This window comes from Ascaphus truei, chromosome 7 (genome assembly GCF_040206685.1).
Source record: "Ascaphus truei isolate aAscTru1 chromosome 7, aAscTru1.hap1, whole genome shotgun sequence".
NCBI classification, from domain to species: Eukaryota; Metazoa; Chordata; class Amphibia; order Anura; family Ascaphidae; genus Ascaphus; species Ascaphus truei.
Genome location: NC_134489.1, coordinates 103,457,465 through 103,474,931, shown reverse-complemented (window position 1 = coordinate 103,474,931; position 17,467 = coordinate 103,457,465). Strand labels below are relative to the sequence as shown.

At 45.2% G+C, this 17,467-nt stretch overlaps 1 protein-coding gene across 17 annotated transcripts in view; it reads right to left on the bottom strand.

Annotated features, from left to right (window-relative positions):
* Positions 1 to 766: 766 nt before the first annotated feature.
* BIN1 (bridging integrator 1) overlaps positions 767 to 17,467 on the bottom strand; it is a 115,208-nt gene continuing 98,507 nt past the window's right edge. For 9 of the 17 annotated variants that reach the window (XM_075609746.1, XM_075609752.1, XM_075609756.1 and 6 more), the window contains 5 exons: positions 15,550 to 15,645; positions 14,015 to 14,128; positions 12,203 to 12,304; positions 10,910 to 10,945; positions 767 to 7,944 (listed from right to left, as the gene is read on the bottom strand). In XM_075609746.1, coding sequence (XP_075465861.1) covers positions 7,837 to 7,944; positions 10,910 to 10,945; positions 12,203 to 12,304; positions 14,015 to 14,128; positions 15,550 to 15,645 — 456 coding nt within the window. In that variant the 3' untranslated portion in view covers positions 767 to 7,836. The remainder of the gene's footprint in view (positions 7,945 to 10,909; positions 10,946 to 12,202; positions 12,305 to 14,014; positions 14,129 to 15,549; positions 15,646 to 17,467) is intronic. The other 8 variants (XM_075609748.1, XM_075609760.1, XM_075609763.1 and 5 more) reach the window with 2 other exon arrangements.

Genomic DNA, 17,467 nt, shown 5'->3' with positions numbered 1-17,467 from the left:
TGGAGATAGAAAGGTATATATAGCTCCACCTAATGTTCTAGAAAGTTCAGACTGGGGCCTCACTGTGAGTCCTCTCACCCTTTGTTATTTTTAGTTAAGGATTGTGCCCCTTTAAGCACTAGTAGTGTAGGTCTGAGGATGTTCTCACTACGGAGCAGGACGAAGCAGGCTTTTAGTAAGGAGTTCTCCGTTAGTAACTCCGGAGTATATCTGGATCCGCCCAACCGGAAGGTTCCTAGTGCAATCCTGATCGGATCGGTATGGCAGAAGTAGCGGGTTCCTATTCCAGAGAGGTCCATTAACGTGGGGGTTGGGGGGCATCACTAACGCTATGCAAGAGACCGCAAGTTTAACACTTACTGCGGGTAACAAGCCCAGAACCTCCCTAGCGTAGGAGTGAGAGCTACAATGGGGATGAAGTCCTGCATCCGTGAAGTGTGTCGGTGTTTGTGAAGCATTATTGACGGATACCGTAGAGAGCACTATGTTGTTGACTGAGCCACCTGTGCAGTAGTTGAACTTGTAGAGCAACAATTGATACAGATGTATATTCCTCTTTACAGAAAGATACATTTTTGGTTAAAAAAAAATGTATGAACAAGATGATCCAACGGCTTGTGAGATCTTGTCTTAAAGGGACTCACAGTCACAACAAGATGATTGGTTCTTGTTAAATACAGTAGGCTTTTTGAACATTTGGGGATGTTCTGTGTTCTTGTACCCCGCGGTGTGGCTGCTGAGGAAATAATATCATCCATCCAAGAGGTTTTCAAGCCTGGCACCCTTTATTGACAGACAGTCATAAGTACAGGTTTCCAGCTGAAGTTATATTTCACATACATACGTTTGATACATTGTCTAAACCAGGGGGCACCACTCCAGTCATCAAGACACCCCCAGCAGGTCAAGTTTTCAGGATATCCCTTCTTCAGCACAGGATCTCAATCAGAGGCTCAGTCTTAGACTGAGCCACCTGTGCTGAAGCAGGGATATCCTGAAAACCTGCCTTGTATGGGGGGGCTTGACGACTGGAGTCGAGAACTCCTGGTCTAAACCATAAAACCAATATATAAGGGTAACAGATACTTTCTCCATACGAGTAGGTAGCCTGCCAACTCTGCCAACGTTCAAGTAAAGCTGAAGTACCGTCATGGGACTGAGCAGCCTAAGGACACATGGATCGTTTTCCACTTTTGACACAAGTACTTCCCACTTCTCCTACAGGCTGTTCCTGTAACACCACAATAGCAAGAGGTAGGAGGGATCGGTGGTTCCAAGAAAAGGTATACTACTGACCATTAGTTAAAGAGGACATCAGGATTTTTTATTTAGTTTTTTTTAAATAGGCATATGGGTGTTTTAAAGGAGCATTCAGTCTTTTTTGTGGTCATTTTATTTTTAAATAAATATATATATTTAGTGTCTCCCCTCATTTGATTACTAAAACTGCTCAAACTAAACCTCAAGTTGTGGTGCTATTTTAAGAAAAAGCACTTGTTATGCATTTTCCATGGGACGTGCTAAAGATGGATCCTTCAATTAGGTTTTTCCTTTTCTTCATAATAAACCCCACATTTTAGCAACACTAATCAGGCTGACCTGTCTGAATGAAGCATGAGAAGGGAAGAGAAAAGAAACTGATGTCAGAACAGTGACTGAGGTAGGCATGACGATACCTCAGTTAGTGCTTTGTAGCCATTTTTCAAAAGCATTAAATATGGCAAAAATCAGACATTTACTGTATGTGAACCAAGATCCTGAAATATTAGAAGGTGAAAATAAGCCAAAGTAATTATTTTGTAAGAGTGAATGCACCTTTATAACCCAAACTAAAAAAAGAACTCAAATATGTCCAAAGAGGTTTGATTGTCCCTATTTCTGACAAAACACAACCTGGACAATATGTGTCCTTAATGTAAGAAACGAAAACCTGACAAGGGGTAAAAAGGTGTCTAATAACTTAACACAGGGCATCTATGGATCAATAGTATTAGACTTAATACTTCCACCTCTTTTTTTTTTTTTTCTTTCTTTTTATATAACATTTGGATATCCTATTTTCTAACTAACCACAATATAATAAATTCATGCAGCATTTTGTTTAAACAGTATTAAAATATTTTTTTTCCGTTTTTGTCAATACAGAATCTTTTTTTTTTTTTTTTTTTTTTTTTTTAAGCTTAACACAAAAAAAAAAAAAAAACACAACCAGAAAACACAGTATTGATCGCAGATTTGTGTTGTGAAGGGCAAGGTTCATATTCTCTTACATAAATACTATTTTGCTTCTTAAAAGGTGCAGCTTCTTTACAGCAACGGTTTACTTCTAATTAGACTGTAAGCTCCTTGTGACATTGGGCAAGTGAAAGAATACCCCTATTCCCCTGGCTAACACACGTAGACTGGTAGTTTATTCCAACAAAAGTGTAGTGCCCTTAAGTAGTAGTCCTATACTTGCTAGGTAGGGTAATGGTACCTGTGGGTGTAACCTCTTTGCACTGGAGGGATATTGCATTGCCAATTATTGCTGATCCATCCAACCCAACATATCTTGATACTGTATGCGATGCTCATTCTTTCTTATAACACATTTCTATGGACAATGAAATGCACTTTCATTTGTCTCCCAATGTCATTTGGACGAGTTGGACTCGTTTAACCCAGGAGTGGCTAACGCCAGTCTTTGTTTAACCTGTGGTGTGCTGGATGGGCCTCGGATACATTACACGAGTGTCATCCACTTCCATCACTGAAAATATGTTGTATTACCGTACAGGTACAGAAATTAGGAAATACAGCCAGGAGGTTCCAAGTTTGTCTCGTGCGCCAAATGTATTATGACTTTTTAAATACTATGGTAATTACATTTCCCACGTCATAGAGAGCTTATGCTGGGACTTGGTTGTTCTTCTTCAAAGGCTAGTTTATCCTGAAAACCTGACCTGTTGGTGGCCCTTGAGGACTGGAGTTGGCCACCCCTGCTCCAGCATTGAAAATAAGAGAAACCAGGGGTCAGCGGGTATGATCCCCCCCTGCCCCCCTTGACCCCATCACTGCTAATGGTTTTGCATTTCTTGTGGCAGTGAAGGGATAATATTGCACATACAAAAAGAAGAATCACCGATCCTTCACTTTCACATTCGGATTCCTTTCTATGTAAGAAGAAGTCGGGCTACAGGCGATCTCTCTCTCTCTCTCTCTCTCTCTCTCTCTAACTTACTCAAACCCTTTGCTTCCAGAGGTGTAACCACGGTGATGACTATATCCCCCCGGTTCAAATCATCTTTTCCAGGGGGCTCTCCATAGTGTCAGAGGTATAAGGCCATGTTTACTTAGCAGTGTTCTGCCATAAGACACCTTCTGGGGCTGGAAGATACTGTACCTTTAAAGCCCATTGAACTCAGGATGAGTCCTCTAGCAGAAGACCGCTTTGTAGATATTGGCCAATTTATTTTCCCCACTCATTGAATGGAGAAAAAATGGCTGGCGGCCTCTCCACTGATAGAGCCAATAATGTTTGGTGCTGGTGCTTGCACCAATGACATCACCATTAATGACTATTAAGTTACTATTACATCACCATTAATTACTGGCTTCCAAGCGCCATTTTTATACAACTCAAACATCACCAATGAAAAAGTCAGAACCCGCCCTCTGCAGCACCGACTCTCTCTGTAAACGTTGCACATGGTTTGCTTACATCAAGCTTAAAATCCATTCGCTCACAAATACTAAAATGTCCTCCGTGTGTTTACGGCGCCTTTATTTAATCCCCATTATCATATTTTATAGATTTTGCCACAGGAACTATAGTTTGAGGGTGGGATTCCTAATATATCCGTTTTATTAGAAGAAACCCTCGTGTGCTGGCAGTTAAAGCAAAGCAATGCACCACATTGCAATATTGTCGCAAGCCTCTACAGCACAAGGAGATTAATACACTTTAGCTCACTCGTTCCTGCGCCATTGTACACACCTCATTAAATGTACTCACAGATCACATATCACAATATAAAATCACAGTCCTGTTAACTATCGCAATGAAAAAAAACAACACACACTCAAACACAAAAACAGCTCGTATAAAGAAAGACAAACACAATGTTTTTGTCTGATCTTTTACCTGATTGCGATTTGTTTCTACCTTGATTTGCCAGCCACTCTGGCACTGGAAAGGGTTAAAAGATATAGTGTAGGGGTGGCCAATCCCAGCTCTCCAGGGCCACCAACAGGTCAGGTTTTCAGTATATCCCTGCTTCAGCAAAAGGTGTCTCAATCCGTGGCTCAGTTGAAGACTGCATCACCTGTGCTGAAGCAGGGATATCCTGAAAACCTGACCTGTTGGTGGCCCTTGAGGACTGGAATTGGTTACCCCATATTTAGTGGGTGAAAAGATTCAGGACAATATTTACTAAACAGGTTTACTAAGCTTCGTTAGCCTACGTAACCAGCAGCGATCCCACCAACTCTGTGGTTTTTTTGTACAAATAGATTGTTTTTACAGAATTTGAGCTGGTTGGTCCTTTTGAGCTGAACCCCGAGAAACTCACTCTTGAGTTGCAGATGTTAAGCCCCGATCCGGGAATTCAAAATGGCCGAAAAATCCCATGGGTCCAGCAGGCCAGTAGGAAGTTGCAACGCGTGACATTGCAGCTTCCTATAGATAACTGCGGGTGCCATCTTGGAAAATCCAGGAACGCAAACTGCACAGTAAACCAGTAAGTTTGTTAGGAACTGGAGGGTCCCCAGGGTTAGAAATTGATCGGTTCTGCTCCGGAGCACCCCCTTTTCAAATTCTATTAAAAATGTATATGTGTGTAAAATGGGCAGGAATGCCATTTAAATGCATGTTAATCATAACGCAGTATTCAATAAAGCAAATAATGGAACCGGTTTTACTCCTGTAAAAAGCATTGTGTTCATTTTTTAATGCTCCTTAATTCTAAATTATATGGTAATCGGCTTAAATGATCATACCAAAATCTGGCATTACTCCAATCCATACCATGGAATAGGGAGAGGAGGAGAGAGGGAGGGGGAGAGAGAAAGAGAAAGAGAGAGGGGGGAGGAGAGAGAGGGGAGATAGGGGAGATAGGAGAAGGGGGAGAGAGTGCGCGAGGTAGGGGGAGAATGAGAGCGTGAGATAGGGGGAGAGAGAGAGGAAGGGGGAGATAGAAAGCAGGGGGGGGGGATGGGGGAGTGTGTCTGGATTGCAGGAATACCAAGACTTAAATAGCAGTACTGTATGTTCTTGGAAGATAATGCAGCTATCCTGAAATAACGTTACATGGACTCTTATGTTCATGAGCTCAATATGGCCATTACGTTTCATATATTTACCATAGTGAGTAGGGCTCACAAAGGGCAGTCCTGTCTTGGGTAACTTCACGTTATTTCCCCCCGATCTCAGTGAATCTGTCATAGTATCTATCCAACACTACTGGAGCTTGTGTACCTTCTACCCCCCACTCTCTAAAAAGATCCCTATGTAATATACTATGAATCCATCACCCTCTGCTGGTGAAGATGTTACTTCCAAGCATTCTAATGGCGCCGAGCTCTTCTGCAGCACATGGAATACATGGGATGGACATGTTACATGTTACATGTTACATGTTACTAGCTCCGAGGTTCTACTCTGAAATCCCGTGACAAGACTATTATCTCATTATGGAATGAAGAAAGGTTGGCAAAACAGAGCGCTAATCAGGGGCGAGAGTTGCATATCTAGGGAGGAATCCACTGCGCTGTTACCTTTACCACCATATTGTTATGCTTGATGGGCACCACGGGGATAGACCAACTCATAGTTCTCAAGGGCAACCAACAGGTCAGGTTCTCAAGATATCCTTGCTTCAGCACAGATGGCTCAATCAGTGGCTCAGTTGAAGACTGAGCTACTGATTGAGCCACCGGTGCTGAAGCAGGCATATCCTGAAAATCTGACCTGTTGGTGGCCCTTGAGGACTGAAGTTGGCCACCCCTGGTATAGGGGATTGATCAGCATCAAACTGCCATTCAAGTCCATCCCCCCCCCCCCCCCATCCCCCACGAGTACTCCTCTATCGTACATGGATAGCATGTAGTGGATTTCTGAATAGTGGACGGATTCATAGATTGCAAATGGCATCAATGAGCATTCATAAAGCTAAAAGAAAACCGAAACATTGATACTGCATATGGCAAAATGACACTATAAATCAAAGCCACGGCCATAAACACTGGGCCACGGGAACACGAGGCAAACAGGGGACTGTAACATGCTCTTTCAGGGCTGGCCAACTCAAAGACCTCAAGGGCCACCAACAGGGCAGGTTCTCAAGATATCCCTGCTTCAGCACAGGTGACTCAATCAGTGGCTCGCCCCCTGTGCTAAAGCAGGGATATCCTGAAAACCTGACCTGTTGGTGGCCATTGAAGACTGGAGTTGGCCAGCCCTGCTGTATCTGAACCAAACCGTTCTAGCGAACGCTGCGCAGTTACATGCAGGATTAGGAGCGCCCCCTTTTGGGGAATTCGGAAACGAACAAAAGCCAAAAGTTGACCCCACGTCATTATTGAAACAAGTCCTTTTTAACCTTTTTTTTCCCCTCAAACAGCGAAGGTCAGGGATAGGTTTTGCTAAAGAGGATAAAGCAGAAAAAGGAATGGCCACGGGTCAATGAGTGGTGGTTTACCAGGGCCATGCACAACATTACAATGTAACAATATGATGCCCATAGAAACAGCCACCACCCTTTCACCTGCCGAGTCCCAGCACCCAGTGGGACATTGCTTCAGTGCAAGTAGGAAATCTATTCCATGCTGCGTGTTGTCGGTCTCTCGTCTTCACAAAGGGAGGGGGGCCATTTTTTTGGCGTTGTGTTGCGCTCCCTACCTCCTCTTCCTTTTGTTTTATGAGCATTGGGATATGCGTCGGAGAAGGAAGTCCACGGTCCTTTAAGTAATGTGAGTGCAATTAGCTGAAATCAGCACTTTTAATACTATTATGTTTTCTACAAACATACTACATTCTAGATTTTTTTCTCCTTTTTCGGCCTTATTTTTCCCCCCATGGTAGCGCTCCCCACTTTGTGAAGTAAACTCCTTGTCTGTGAGTACAATTAAGCAGCAGCAAGAGGGGACTGTTTCACATTATTCAATATATTACACACCATATGCCTAAATAAGGTTTGTTGATGTGCCATTTTTAAGCATACATACAATAGTACAGGGGCCAATTCCAGTCTTCAATGTCCACCAACAGGCCAGGTTTTAAGGATATCCCTTCTTCGCACAGGTGTCTGAATCCTATGCTGAACCAGGGACAGCCTGAAAACCTGACCTGTTGGTGACCCTTGAGGACTGGCGTTAGCCACCCCTGCAATAGTACATGCATGACAAGTGTTAGGCCTGTTTTCTGAAGCAGTATTTTGCATGGCATAACACACTTTAAGGACAATCGTTTTCAAACACATTATCCCATGAGACATGTTAGCGAGGACCAGTATTTTGCATCCTGACGGAACAGCCCAAAATGACGCCCCTCCTGTGTTTATAAACTTCATATAGTAGACCCCAGATTGGCCCAGTCACAATATCTGGTTGCTGAGGTTGGATGGGAACTATTATTTTCTCATTCCTTAAATTGTATCTTATTGTATCGGTTTAAGTATATTTATTTATTTGGAAACCTTGCTTCTACAAGAGAACTGAACCTTTAAAGTAGACACTTTTAGGACTAACTTCCTCCTCCTTTTTTTTTTTGTTTGTTCTTAGGGTAGCTGTTGGTTTGATCATTTTCACAGAAAATTTGCTTTATTTCCCAGAGAGGAAGGAGCGTCGCACGTTCTCTCCTCACAGGTACTTCTCGGTAAAGTTCTCGGGGAAGACTCCTCGGTGCTGCTCAAAGTCCTTATCCTGGAACCAGTCGTTCTCTTTAATTCCCATCAGCCACCCGTCATCCTGCCAGAGAAAACACACACAGTGAAACGTGCATTCCGCTGCATCGTCGCTTTATTCTTTGTGTAGAAATGAGAGATCCCACAGTCCAAAGACGATCTCCTTTATAGCAAAACAGGCGAATGTTTCTTTAATAAATTCTAATTTTAAAGATTTTTTATTTTTTTTTAAATGTTACCTATGTGTTCCAAGTGGTGACCTAGAAGTAGTTCAGTGGCCATGTTGGTCTATCCCAAGTCGTGGACGACTTTAAGGGAGCCGTCTACCGAAAGCTAGCCTTTGTTTTTGATAAAGGAGACAGCTTTGAGACTCAGGGAGTTATGCACAAAGCAGTGATGAGTGTTTTTAAGTGAGATAAATGCCTTTATTTCTTAATATTGCGTGCAGCGTGATTCGCAAAGCAGTGATAACACTGGAGTATCGCGCTTAAAAGGCTTTTTATCATCAAAACACAGTTATTGCTAAAAAAAAGCGCCATAAATTGTGCCATAAAGCATTTATCTCACTTAAAAACACTTATCACTGCTTTGTGCATAGCCCCCTCAGGGTGTTATCTTACAGAAGGGGTAGCCAACTCCAGTCCTCAGTCTTTGAACTGAGCCACCTGTGCTGAAGCAGGGATATCCTGAAAACCTGATCTGTTGGTGGCCCTTGAGGACTGGAGTTGCCCACCCCTGTCCCACAGTATATCAAAATGTGTGCAAAATAAAAACTCCTGTAGGAGGGACTGCAGACGAGATACTGTTAGCCCCTTCGCAGTGAAAGAGGCCAGCAGTCTTTTCTAAGTGTCCACCACAGCCGCAAAGCTAATGTTTGGAAATTTCAACCAGGCGGTGGGGATAGGTACTTGTTGTCACAGAGGAAAACAAATTCCTGGCACACTGGAGTCAAGCTCAATACAATGTAATGCAGGCAAACGCTGCACAGCTCATCTCTGCACAGCCTTCCACGGGGCATTACAATAACTGGATCTTGCGCTGGTTTTTCGGACACTCTTGATGGGCAGGTAAAGTGTGGACACAAACCTTTAGGCTTCTTCTCTTTGGTTCCAGTCCACAGAGTCACACACGGGCCAGGTATTCCACATCTCCAAACCATTTCCAAGCCATCTCCAAACCATAAGCAAATCATTTGAAATTAATTGAAAATGATGAATTGAAAGTGGTTTTATGCACGGGGAGCCTGTCGTGTTTGTGACTGAAAACGAAGAGCGGTATTTATGGCATAAGGATTACCCAAGTAATATAATCCTTAGCGCTGTCACATTCCCTCAATTATTGGTGCCCAAATGTTATGTTCAGCCCTCTGGAATAAGCTATAAATGACTGTATGGTGCTGCTCGGGTGTTTTTTTTAGTCTTTATCATATGCCGAATGGGTAGCAGGTTTGATTTTTATCCACTATTGCATATTTTAATCGGAAACATCAAAGTCAAACCTTCTTGCAAGCGCCTCCAAAACTGAAACCAAAGGAAGGTCAGATGTGGTCGGTCGATTCCATGAATTATTACAGATATGAGTGTTGCAAAACGGAACTCAAGGGAGGCCTTTTTATCAAGGTTCTTGATACAGTGCAATGTATTCTGCAGAGATGTCAGACATGGTCCTATATGATGTTTTCACACGGACTTGTTTCATTCTCATGACTAGGAATAATATACCCAAATCAATAGAGCAGTGTTTTTCAACCAGGGTTCCTAGGAATCCTTGGGTTCTGGGGCATCCCTAAAGGGTTCCCTGCAATTTTTAGGTCTTTTGAAAATTGTACCAAATACAGCAATACATTTGAAGCAAAAGGTGACACTGTATGCCCATTTGCATGTCATTTCCCAGAATACCTTTCTGCAGTGGAAACCCTGTATGCTAGGAAATAATGGGGAAAGGTTGGGTTGCAGACCTGTCTGAGACATGCGAATGTGCTCACAAGTGATCTTTTCATTTGCTATATACCAAAGACAGAAGAATTTACAATGCATCTGATCTCAGACGCGCTATTAGAGAGTGTTGGGGATTCTTACAATGCATCTAATCTCAGGCGCGCTATTAGAGAGGGTTGGGGTTCTTTACAATGCATCTAATCTCAGGCGCGCTATTAGAGAGGGTTGGGGTTCCTTACAATGCATCTAATCTCAGGCGCACTATTAGAGAGGGTTGGGGTTCCCCAGAATGTCACAATATAATTATAGGTTTCATTAACCAAAAAAAAAGGTTGAAAACCACTGAAGTTAAGCAATATTTTGGCATTCCACATTACTTACTTTTAACAAGTAACAGTTACATTCTAGAAGTACAGTCACACTGGGCCAATCCAAACAACGATCTATCAATGTAAATGTTCATTACCTGGCTCCATATTTCACTATGAGATCGTCCCTTGCAGAGAATAACGGCTGTACAATGTTTTGGAACGTTGCAATCCGTGCATGGTCCTTTCCCCAGTAACGGGAGTAACTGACCGGAATTTATTTTCTTTCTGCATTTCCACTTTTTGGTCTAACTTTGCCAAGCAATTAACAGATCAATTGAGGAACAGTGCATACCATGTCATTCCAAGGACATCGTCAATACTATACAACAGGAGTGGCCAACACCAGTCCTGAAGGGGCACCAGCAGGACCGATTTTCAGGATATCCCTGCTTCAGCACAGGTGGCTCAGAGGCTGAGCCACCTGTGCTGAAGCAAGGATATCCTGAAAACCTGCCCTGTTGGTGGCCCTTCAGGACTGGCGTTGGCCATCCGTGCTCTATAACATCATAAGTGGGACTGTACTCTTTGATTTATATATATATATATATATATTATGGATGATTGCTAGAGAAGTTTAGGACTTTGGAATTATCTGCAATGGTGATAACACTAACCATAAAGATTTCACGTATCAAGAACCTGATAAATAGTCTCCATTTTCAATGGGGAACTCACATGCAAACATATATGATTAATTTTTTTAATTTTTTTTTTTTTTTACCTTCTTAGTGATAAAAACTCCTTCCAACTTTTTATTCTAAAAAAAAATAATTAATTACACAAAGTTCAGCAGCTTGGTTGAGGAAGTAACGTTCTACACAATGATGGTCAAAGCAAGGCTCCTTCTGTTTGGTCAATAATAGATAAGGTTATAAGATCATAGAAACAATTCTATATACACAGCCATTATAAAGCTGTTTTTCGGTTTTATTAAAAAGAGAGGTTTTGATGCATTAAACATTTTTAATGCAAAAAGTATCAACGTGAACATAGTGACATTGATTGGGATATGAGTGACAGCTGCTGATGTTATAACAGGGGTGCTCCATTCCATGCCCCCCCAACAGGTCAGGTTTTCAGGATATCCCTGCTTCAGCACAGGTGGCTCAATCAGAGACTCTGTCTTTGACTGGGGCTCTGATTGTGCCACCTGTGCTGAAGCTGGGATATCCTGAAAACCTGAACTGTTGGGGAGTGGAGTTGAGCACCCCTGTGCTATAACTCTAGGAGCCCCAACTATATCATAAGGGCGTCGAAATTGGGAGGAGTTTGAAAACTGTATTTGTAAACAGCAAAAGCACAGAACAGCTTTTTCTTTTCCTACTGAAAAATGTACCAGGGCCAGCATTGTAGGTACTCTGTATATCGAAGAGAATTCCCATTTAAAACAGCTCTGCGGCAGCAAAGGGGTTAATATTTAGACCATCGTAGTATTGCAGACAAAGCCGGATACAATGCTGCTCTGCGTCAAAACACAAATTACCCCATAATTACCCCATGGGTGAGAAACTCCAGTCCTCAAGGGCCACATACAGGTCAGGTTCTCAGGATATCCCTGCTTCAGCAAAGGTGGCACAACCTGTCCCAGCTTCAGCACAGGTGGCTCAATCAGTCGACTGAGCCACTGATTGAAGCACCTGTGCTGGAGCAGGGATACTCTGAAAACCTGACCTGTTGGTGGCCCTTGAGGCCTGGAGAGACTGGGATTTAGAAGTTCAATTCTGGCCAGGTGGTGGATTCCCATTAATCATCATCTTATTCTCCCATTATATGAATTTTAAAGGCGATAAAAACGGTCACAGAAGTTGGATATATTCTTTCCCTGAACTGCGGTACTTCAAGCATTTCAAATAAATTTAGTGGCAGCAAAACTATACAGGGGTTACAACACACGCAAGGGAATGTAAAAACCACCCTCAATCAGGTAAAACAGGTTGTGTGTTACCATGTTTTAACCCTTTCTTGTATCAAGCAGAAAAGAGCCATGCTTTGATTCAGCAGTCACTGTGCTTACCTGCTCATCTGGATTGTCATAGTGAGTCACGAGCACCACATCCCCCGATTTCAAGTTTAACTCGTCAGAATCAGTTGCAGCATAATCGTGCTGGGCTCTAACCTGCACAGAAACATAACAAAAAGGAGACGTGTTTGCTACGGACGCTTACAGATAACGTACCCTGGAGTCTTTGCAGGTCATCAACAGCCCCGCAAACCTGCGTCCTCCGGCCCGTGGGCACACGTCCCTCCACAGAGAAGCGCCACAAATACACCAGATCTGACCCCGGGACCAGAACGCCAGCACAGCTGGGCAGCCCCGTGCACAAGCGGTATTAGTTCTAAGCCTGAGTCCATAGAAGGCACGTCAGTGCTGAGCCGTGCGGACGCTCCGCGCTGAGCCCCTGCATCCTCCATAAGGATGTCTTTAGAGGGGGCTCACGCGAGCGTCCGCAGGCGTGCTGAGGCGCTGGATTTTTCAGCCGACAGCCAAGCTGTTTTTCAGAGCGCTGTCGGCTGAAAACATCCAATCAGCGTGGAGCAGCGTCAACGTCACGGCGCCGTGACGTTGGTGCGTCGCGGGGGATTGGCCCAGCGACATCACTGCCCGCCTCCCTCAGTCTCCCCCCGCCTCCAGATTGCGCCCGCTGGCTCGCCTGCATGGGCATGAAATCGCGCATGTTTCAGCAGGCGAGCGTCAGCGAGCCTCAGCCCTGCTACCCCCTCTATGGCCCCAGCCTAAGAGGTAACGTCAGCGATACTCAAGACAGAAGGACATGGGGAATTTAAATAATTCAGGCATCCAGGATGGAATGGCTTGGAGCTAGACAGTGCTCTGTGCAGCTGGACAGTCAGTGCACATAACGCTCTGTGGCAGAGGTGCACGACTCCAGTCCTCAAGGCCCCCCCAACAGGTCTTCAGGATATCCCAGCTTAAGCACAGGTGGGGTCACTCAGTCCCTGCTTCAGCACAGGGAAGTGCCTTCGACTGATTGAGCCCCCTGTGCTGAAGCAGGGATATCCTGAAAACCTGACCAGTTGGGGGGTCTTGAGGACTGGATTTGAGCCCCCCTGATCTATAGAAACATTTTAACACCTACAGCACATGTTATGAGAAGGGGTCTACAGCCTTATCACATCCCATGCTGATACCCCTCATCCATGGATGTATACAGCAGAGGACAATACCTCAGCCACAGTATGCTAATCGGCTAAACACTTCATTCACAGATGAAGGCCCTACGAACCTCATGTGCTATGTATGTAAGCCTCTCATCTCTAGATATGTTGGTGCATCAAAAATGTATCACAGTCCACAAAGTATCTTACTCTTTCCGGGACCTACTAGCATCATTAATGAAGTAATTTAGCTGCAGACAAGGAGGGATCATTCAGTGAACGTGACTTGCTGACCACCCTGTACAGCCAAGCCTAGGACCAGGAAGTACAGAACCATTGGACCCACTCAGAGACAGCAGTTTGAGCTTGATCGCCGATTCTGCATTGTAAAGCTGGTAGTGGTGGCAAACCAGAGATAATCAAGATTTCGGGTCAACATCACTTTTACACGAATAGCAAAAGTTATCTCCTTCACTGCCGACTCTAAACCCTTTACGGATGAAAGAGGTCGCAGTGCAGTTACGGTGCTAAATATGTTGAATAAGAAGGGATTATATATGTGCTGTTCCGGTATGGGGCAAATTCTAGAGAAGTGAATGAGCAATCACGGTGTAGTGCCCAATCGGATACATCCCTAGGACTAAACAATATCTCATTCATTCTATTGTATTGTGGCTTGGTTACCTACTGCTACCTGTACCTCTGATCTTACCTTATACAAGAATCCCGGAGGCATAACCGTCTTGGGTGGACTGCTCTCCACGGTACCATTCACAGTAGCAGAGAATGTTTCAACAACTACAGCAGGGAGTGAACTTTGACACTGCTGGGGATACAAGAGACTAGTTTACGAACTAGGACAGTGACGCAGTGTGTAACTTCTAGTCACCCTAAATCAGGGCTGACCAACACCAGTCCTCATGGGCCACCAACAGGACAGGTTTTCAGGATATCTCTGCTTCAGCACAGGTGGCTCAATCAATGATTGAGCCACCTGTGCTGATGCAGGGATAACCTGAAAACCTGTCCTGTTGGTGGCCCTTGCGGACAGGAGTTGGCCACACATGCCCTAAATGATCCTACAATCTCTCAAAAGGCACATTAATCTGTCTTAGAGCAACTGGTGCAATATTGTATTTCAAATATATAGCTAGAAAGATGTACAGGCATACCCCGCATTAACGTACGCAATGGGACCGGAGCATGTATGTAAAGCGAAAATGTACTTAAAGTGAAGCACTACCTTTTTTCCACTTATTGATGCATGTACTGTACCTCAATCGTCATATACGTGCATAACTGATGTAAATAATGCATTTGTAACAGGCTCTATAGTCTCCCCGCTTGCGCACAGCTTTGGTACAGGTAGGGAGCCGGTATCGCTGTTCAGGACATGTTGACTGGCGCATGCGTGAGCTGCCGTTTGCCTATTGGCGACATGTACTTACTCGCGAGTGTACTTAAAGTGAGTGTCCTTAAAGCGGGGTATGCCTGTATATCTACAGAACAATTAAATATAACCGTGTGAATTTACCAACTACTTGTGTTTTCATATTGTAATATAAAATTAAAAGGAGAAAAAAAATCACAAAGGGCAGAAATGTGACGAAAAACTGTTTCACTAATATGGGATGGTCTTTTTTTTTTTTAATGACTATCAATTGTAATATCTGATAACGATCCTTACTGTCCATGGCACAAATCCCAAATGGTGCAATTATCCCTACAGATTACATTTTGCTTTACTGTGTTTTTGTAAAAAAAAAAAAAAAAAAAAAGCTAGAAACGAATCACAAATGATGATACTAATGATCAGGAATTCCAACGCTGGATTTTGACTTTATACTTTAAAAAAAAAATCTTTCACTTCTGGAGAGCTTTTCTGTGATCTCCAAAATAAAATAAAAACTCTAAAAAGGACAGAACATTGTATAACTGGCAATCAAGAAACGACCATTGGGAAAGTCCATTGGCCAAAGATCTGGTATATATCAACAAGGAGACTTGACAAACCCTAGAACTGACTTGCCCACAGATGGTTAGTTTTTTGGGAGAAATATGTTGCGTTGCCTATATCAGTGGTGGGCAACTCCAGTCCTCAAGACCCCAGACAGGTTCGGATATCCCTGCTTCAGCACTGATGGGGAGTCGAGGACTGGAGTTGAGAACCCCTTGCCTATATTATTGTACTATGGACATATGTGTTGACGATACAGTGGTATATACCCAAATAATTGCATTTCTTACAGTGGAAGTGTCTCTTTCAGATACAGCAGAGTCAGTGATCACTTCTCTTTCCTTTTTCGTTTCTTCAGTGACGGCAGCATGGGGTGGTTCTGCCGGCTGTAAAATAACGCACATACCATTTAATAAGAATGCATCGAAAAGAAACACGCTCTAAGAGTCCATGAAAAAATAGAGAATTAAAGCAAAGAGCCAACATCTATACTATTATTCTAAGTTGGATTCTGTTTGTATGTCAGAAGCATCGAAATCTCACAAACGGCACCACGTAGCACAACCAAACTTTCACTGCACATTCTGCGGCAGATTTGTAGGTCAACGCAACTATTTTGAGCTTCCCATGTCACTCACCCCCCAAGTTATGGACATTCTAAGTTTCAATCGGCTGGACAGCAGTAAAAGCAGGGGACGGGGGCGTGGCTACCGAAGGAGGGGATGTGGCTACCAAGGGAGGGGGCGTGGCTACCAAGGGAGGGGGCGTGGCTACTAAGGGAGGGGGCGTGAGTGGGATTCAGCCGAACCTGGCTGCAGGGGGAGATGGGATGCGGCAGGGGGCTTCAACTATTAGGCTGCGTCCATGGTGAATTGTGCCGGGCGGAGGCGCGCTGAGGCCTTAGACCGCGCGCCGTCCGGGGGCATGTTGGGGGGGGGAGGCGTGTTGGGGGGGGGGCCTGTGACATCACGGAGGGCGAACCGCTCACGTGACCGGCCCTGTGCTCCCTTGAGCGCTTGAATTTAACATTTTGGTAAGACTTACGCTTCCGCACGCTTGCAGAAGCATGCGCGAGCCCCTGCTAAAGCCGCTTTCATTGCGGCTGCAGGGGCTCAGTGCCGAGCAGCAGCGCACCTCAGCACGGGTCAGCTCTTCCTTAGGCCTCGGGCAAGGTCAGCGCTTATGCGCTGACCCGTGCTGAGGCGCGCTGCTGCTCGGCACTGAGCCCCTGCAGCCGCAATGAAAGCGGCTTTAGCAGTGGCTCGCGCACGCTTGCGGAAGCGTGTGTCTCACCGTGTCTTCAGATTTGGCGCTCGCTGGAGCGCAGGGCCGGTCACGTGAGCGGTTCGCCCAATGAGGGCGAACCAACTCCCGCCCCCAAACCCGCCCACGGACGGCACGCTGTGTAAGGCCAGGGAAAGCACCGCTTTCCCTGAGCCTCAGCGCGCCTCCGCCCGGATACAACCACTATGTCTCAGGCCTTAGCCGGTAGTAGAATCACTTGAGTGAGAGTCAGAGCAGGACTGAAGGGGAGGTGTGCCATCTAGCAGCCTGACCCGGAACTTCCTGTCTGCTGCTCCCTCACCGCTCCTCACTTCCTGCTCTGATTCAAGAGATTCTCTTTCAGCCGCTCCCCGTGCCTGTTTCCACCCAGGGAGGCATGGAGGGGGAGGGAGGACTGGGAGAGATGTGAGGGGGGGACTGGGAGAGATGTGAGGGGGGGGACTGGGAGAGATGTGAGGGGGGGACTGGGAGAGATGTGAGGGGGGGGACTGGGAGAGATGTGAGGGGGGACTGGGAGAGATGTGAGGGGGGGGCGAGCTGGGAGAGATGTGAGGGGGGCGGGCTGGGAGAGATGTTAGGGGGGGCTCTCTCTACCCCCCTCTCTCTCTCCCCCCCTCTCTCTACTCCCCTCTCTCTCTACCCCCCTCTCTCTCTACCCCCCTCTCTCTCTACCCCCTCTCTCTCTACCCCTCTCTCTCTACCCCCTTCTCTCTCTATCCCCCTCTCTCGCTACCCCCCCGGTCCTCGCTCCCCACCCCCCCCCCGCCGCATGCCCTGCACCCGGACGCTTGCCTGCGTCTGCTAGGGATGATCACATATCGCTGTGCTGCGAGCCAGCGGCGGAGGCGCGCATGGAAGCAGTAGCAGGCATTACAATGTTTTTTTTTTTATATACAATGTATTCAATCAATATTACATTCCCCG